At 33.3% G+C, this 5,415-nt stretch overlaps 2 protein-coding genes across 2 annotated transcripts in view; one reads left to right on the top strand and one right to left on the bottom strand.

The window, feature by feature from the left end:
- The window catches only part of LOAG_09949 (replication factor A 73 kDa subunit), a 5,653-nt gene extending 5,329 nt beyond the window's left edge, over positions 1 to 324 (bottom strand). Inside the window, exon 1 of the mRNA XM_020448053.1 lies at positions 221 to 324. Coding sequence (XP_020301769.1) covers positions 221 to 310 — 90 coding nt within the window. The 5' untranslated portion in view covers positions 311 to 324. The remainder of the gene's footprint in view (positions 1 to 220) is intronic.
- Positions 325 to 925: 601 nt separating this feature from the next.
- Positions 926 to 5,157, top strand: LOAG_11339 (hypothetical protein). Its single transcript, XM_020448335.1, has 11 exons — positions 926 to 1,069; positions 1,435 to 1,607; positions 1,815 to 1,980; positions 2,102 to 2,268; positions 2,736 to 2,987; positions 3,119 to 3,228; positions 3,524 to 3,685; positions 3,807 to 3,971; positions 4,128 to 4,304; positions 4,837 to 4,917; positions 5,051 to 5,157. The coding sequence occupies exons 1-11, from the start codon at positions 985 to 987 to the stop codon at positions 5,067 to 5,069; spliced, it is 1,557 nt and encodes a 518-aa protein (XP_020301511.1). The 5' UTR covers positions 926 to 984; the 3' UTR covers positions 5,070 to 5,157.
- The last annotated feature ends 258 nt before the right edge of the window (positions 5,158 to 5,415 follow it).

Raw genomic sequence — 5,415 nt, 5'->3', positions numbered from 1 at the left:
CCATCAGATATCCGAAATCGGAAGTACTGAGCTTCTGAAGCAGGTTCCGCTTGACTGTTAACCAATGGTCTTGCTTCCTGAGAAAGAATTCTTTCTTTTTAATTCTACCATAACTACCTGACAATCACATGGGAAGAAATAGTGTTATTTCAAATAAATTACAAGAAAACAGAGGTAAAAACAGGCAACAAAAAAAAGACCAATAAGCGAAATAACATACCAGAATTTGAACCACTGGTCTCTCTTCGCCAGTATTTCTCTCGCATATTTCTTGGATGAAACCTCGACTAAGATCACCAATACCTACCATATCTTCCTAAAATTAACTTATGTTATCAATTTCCAATTTAGTTAAATCCATCACTGAATTAGCATAAGACGACAAATCCGTGTATTATTTACAGATAAAGAGGATAATGACAATTATAGCTTTGTAAAAGATAGAGATCAAAACATTGAGAATTGGACATAACAAAAAAAAGTTTACTTGAGTACAAAAAAAAACGTCCAAATATTCAGCACACCATTGCTACTGCAGAATGCCACTATGACGTCATACTGGGTTTGAGTAATGACGTGAAGAAACGTGGAGTCTAGGTAGGAGAGAGTTGTTACCAGACTAAAGTATAAGGATACTATACCCTGAATAGAAACTAAGGTGAAATTTAAATTCAGATATCAATTGGACGAGTGGTAAACAACAGCTAGTCTGTGGTTAGGCTATGAGCATTGTGGCTTGAAAGGTTGAATTGGGTAGATAAATGCTAAGTCAGTCGGGGATTCTGGAAATTCTTTTAACACGAAATATGTTCTTTCTCAATTTATTTGCTTACTTCAGGCTACTTCATCGTCTTATTGATTTTATCGACCAATTGTTAGTCTACAACAATAACAACAACAAAACAATAACACAAAAGTAACTGCTGGCATTCATATTTCTTGCTTAATTTCCTTATCTTATTTTTGCATCCGCGAATTGCAGCAATGTTGAACAAAATGGTGGTATTACTTCTGTCAATCTATTTGGTAACTGCCGACGAAGATGCTTCCAAACAGTGTATTACACGTGGTAAGCTCGAGACAATTCGAATTAATAAAGCTATAATTTGGTGAAAATTATGTTTAAATATATTTGTTTCAAGAAATTGCACTTTAATAAATGAGTCGTTCATTCAATGTTTTAAATTATGATTCTATTTTTTAAATTATCATTCCATTTTCATTTCTATGTTGCGTCAAAACGAATTCTTCTTGTTTGTATAGCTTAAATGTACTTTAATTTACTGGAAAGCATATTTCGTCTAAGTTTTTTGAGCTCCTGATGAAAGTTGTAAAAGTGTCGATTGCTTATTATGTTTGTTATTTATCCACCCTCATATACATATTTATATTTTACATTTATTTATTTTTGCTTATCATTCTATTCATCTTTAGAGCTCACATCATCGTATATAATAGTGCCGGCGAAAGTATCTAGTTGGTCAAGTGCGTCCACCATTTTGGATCTTTATCACTGTAATAGATTTCCTCGTCATGTGAAATATATGTTCATGGATGTCTATCTTCAAATTAACCTTACTAACGAACATGCTTATCAACTTTATCAGGTAAACACTCATTTAATATTCCAGATTTCAAAATTAATGCAGTTCAACGGATAAAAAGTCATTTATGAAATTAGGTATCGGCTTCTGCATTATTATTAACAGTAGTTCTGTAGTTGGTTTTCGTTCTAATATACTTTCCGCATTAGAATTGTCCTCGTAAAGTAGCTCTGGATGAAAGTATTCATGATAATTTAATATGATTTGTAGGGTGAGAATTGTTCGGAAGTGCTGGAACATTATCACGATGACCAGCGTTTCTGGGGATTGGTACGCCGTGTCAAGTTACTGCATTACAAGCATTTAAGTCCATTTTCTAAAAGTGTTATTGGCGTGAGCACTCGACATCCATATGAAATCCGAATACGTGTATGGAGTAAGTTTATTTGTTATTTTCTGCCCAAGTTATATGTAAATGTTATTGATATAATTTGATGATTATAAGAAACTTTCGTAGATTCAAATTTCCGAAAACATTATATGTCATTCAATTCCAGAAATTAATTACATACGTCTGGCTGTGTTCATCGGTAGCATAGCCTTGTTTTTGATGTCGTATTCATTAGTGAAAAATGCTATTTTCTATTATACCAGTGGTTGCACGATTGGTATTCTAGCATCACTTTTAATTGTTGGATTTGTGGTTTACCGGTTGACTCCAAGGGTTCGTTTCAATTTACATGAAATCTTTAATTTACATTGCTAGTCTATAGGGAGCTGCATAACATTCTCCTCTGTATTGTCTGTTTTTGCTAGGCATGTTATTGTGGATTTAAAAAAGAAATAAGGATTTTTTCATGGAAACAAGAATTTTTTTTAAAATGAGTTATATAGGGAAAAGGAATGGTCTAACTACTAAGTGATTCCGGAAATTTTTGTAATCTTGCAAACTTTTCTGTGTCTCCATTTATATATTTTAAAGAATTTAAAGTAGAAATGTGTGTAACGACACTTTTCTATTCCTAACAATTCTCACTCTGTACTCCGATACTGTCAGTTCCAGATGACAAACAAGAACTCAAAATCAGTTAAGCCTAAGATATGTTGACAAAAGAATCTGATATTAGAAAAAATAAAATGTTGGAATTGTGATAAATGTTAGAGCGATAAAGTTATTTCCAAGCTTTTCAGAGTTGGTTGGGAATTCCCTTGATGTTCACTGGCTGGTCCGTCTCGTTATTTTTCATTTACACTCTTTGGAAGAATCTCGCTTCTTTAATTTTATTGTATCAGAAATTTGTGGCAGCATATTTTGCTACAGTGATTTTAATATCATTAGCGGTTTGTTATCGTTATGGACCACCAACAGACGTCAGATCTCATAATCTTGCTCAGTGGACATTGCAACTGATTGCCTTGTTGCTGATATACTCATCGTGCCAAGTAAATTACTAGCTACTTCCTTCTTAATGGTATTGTTTGAAATATTCTTTTTTCCTTTCTTGAATCTTGTCATTTGTTATAACTAAGTGAATTATTCTTCACTTGATCGATTATCGTGATCTTTATTTTAGATAACAGATATCGCTATTGGAGTTATTGTCCTGTTACTACTATGGTCGATTTCAAAAAACTGGTTGATTAATTTGGCATCCAGATTCATGTCTGTTTTCAAAATGGTTTGGTTAGTTAATTTTTAGTTTGTCTAGAACATATGGTGTTGTATAATTTTAGAGAAATTTTCGTCAGAACTAATGGACAAATTTCTGTCTACACTACTGATAACACCGCTGTAGCTGTTAGTGGTGAAATTATAAAATTTTTCCTGCAATTCATTATACCATATGTTCTCATGCCTTGATAAATCTTCTTTTCGTTCTGTGAACAATGAGTCAACATGCAGCTAGGATGTCAGTTTGCAGATTTTGAAGAGAATGTTTCAAATATTTGCACTTGGTGGAATTTTTGAGACCTTGCAGGCTTTTTCTATTCCCACAGTGTCAGCGTTTATTGACAATGGAGGAATATCGGCAGCAGGGTGAGGAAGAAACTAGAAAAGCATTAGAAGGATTGCGCCAGTTTTGTCGAAGTCCGGAAGCAGATGTTTGGAAAATAACATCTTCAGTGAGTGACCCAAAGAGGTAACTGAATTTTTGTAATAATTTAAGCGGTCTTCTAATAGTTAGTGGTTCGAATACTTATGATTTATGGTTCTTGGTTTTTCTTCTCAGTTTTTATTGTGTCATTTGGCATATTTTTTAGGTTAGCGAGCTTTGTTGATGGCATATGTGATCATGTCAAAGAAGACGAATCTCGCCTGCATGATTTAGAATGTACAGATTTTGATGATCTTTCCGATGATAGTGGAGAGGATGAATATGTTGTTGCGCAACGTTCTTATCTGAATAGAAACTATGAATCACCAAGGTAGGGTTATCAAAATTTTTTTTCAGTCTTTCAAAAGCCATTGATTTTTCTGACTTTCTCATCTAAAGAGCATGCTGCTGATGCGAAAACAATCGTCGTAAATTCGTAGTTGAGCCATTTGATACAAATCAAAATTTGCCGAATTTCATTATTTAGGCAGAGATATCAGGTTGGCGCGAATTCTTCATCTTACCTGCGATCAAAGGACCGTAGGTTAAATCTACAACAGCGAAAAAGACTCATTGAACGTAATGATTTTGATTTTGATGGAGATGAAAATGAATTCAGATATGATTGCCAATCTCATTCTTTGCCATTGGAAAATTCTTATGGGTAATTTCTAGTTCATTTTTCATTTCCTCAAAGCACGTTGAACAGTTATGAAGTTCCGAATTGTACGCAAAATTCTATAACTATTTCTATAATCGAATTCTATAACTATTTTTTTTTGATTGTGTGTTGAAGTACAGAATTTATGACCTACTAAAGTATTTGCACAACTACTACCGGTGGAATCGGTCGAACTGTTATATGCATACCCAACAATCATTTGTTGGGTATGTTTTATGTGACCCTGCCGAAGTGCTATTCGTGAACTTTTAATTCCTTTGAACACATTTGTATATCTTTTCATTTCAAAGGAATCATGTCATGTCAATTTCGATGCTATTAGCGACAACTTGTACTATTTGCCTTTACCAGCCTTCGCTATTAGTGAAAAACATGCAAGTGCATATGATAATTAAATGAAATGCAGAATGTAGCGTTCCAGAAGTATTATCGTAAATTGCATAACTTTTATATTGCTCAGCACCACTAACGACATTTCTCATAGTTGAAAAGAGATTTGAAGAAATATTTTTAGGAAATCTCAACGTCAACGTGATTTACATAACGACAGACGGGTCACAAATAATTCCTTTCATTCATTCAGGCACCGAGAAAAGTAGGTTCATTTCTTTTCTACTTTCTTGCATTTAAAATCAGTGGAACTTTACATCCTTTATATTTGTATAATATGCTAACAACCGAAACTTATTCTATCAAAAAATGCTAGTTCATATTTTAAAAATTTGAAGCGATGGGTTGTTTTTTTGAAGTTTCCAAAGATCAAATCGACCATCGTCAAATATGGATTCTGATGAAGTGATTCTAAGTCCATAAACCGAGTAGCGTTTAACCTGACAGCTTTGAAGAATGTAAATATTGATTTTTCCATTACTTGTTAATTTTGTTGTTTGTAAAATACAGGTTTTTCTAGTGGATGAAGAATTGTCAGTTTTTAACTCATTCTAGTACAATAGAGTTGATGGGTTCTTTTTTTTGAAGAGAACTATATATCGTTTCTTATTTTTTTTAGCTCAATGCTGTGGAAAAATCATTTTTGAGTCGCTTTATTGCCTCATGCAAAGTGCATTTTTTGTTCATACTTGCTATTGGTTTG

This window comes from Loa loa (genome assembly GCF_000183805.2).
Source record: "Loa loa unplaced genomic scaffold supercont3.26, whole genome shotgun sequence".
Classification (NCBI taxonomy): Eukaryota; Metazoa; Nematoda; class Chromadorea; order Rhabditida; family Onchocercidae; genus Loa; species Loa loa.
Note: the sequence above shows the minus strand (reverse complement) of the source record. Positions and strands in the feature narration are given on the sequence as shown.

Coding starts and splice junctions, on each gene's coding strand:
- LOAG_11339 (XM_020448335.1), top strand. CDS start 985: ATGTTGAACAAAATGGTGGTATTACTTCTGTCAATCTATTTGGTAACT. Junction 3,229..3,523: donor TCTGTTTTCAAAATGGTTTG/GTTAGTTAATTT, acceptor GAGACCTTGCAG/GCTTTTTCTATTCCCACAGT. Junction 4,305..4,836: donor CCATTGGAAAATTCTTATGG/GTAATTTCTAGT, acceptor AAATATTTTTAG/GAAATCTCAACGTCAACGTG.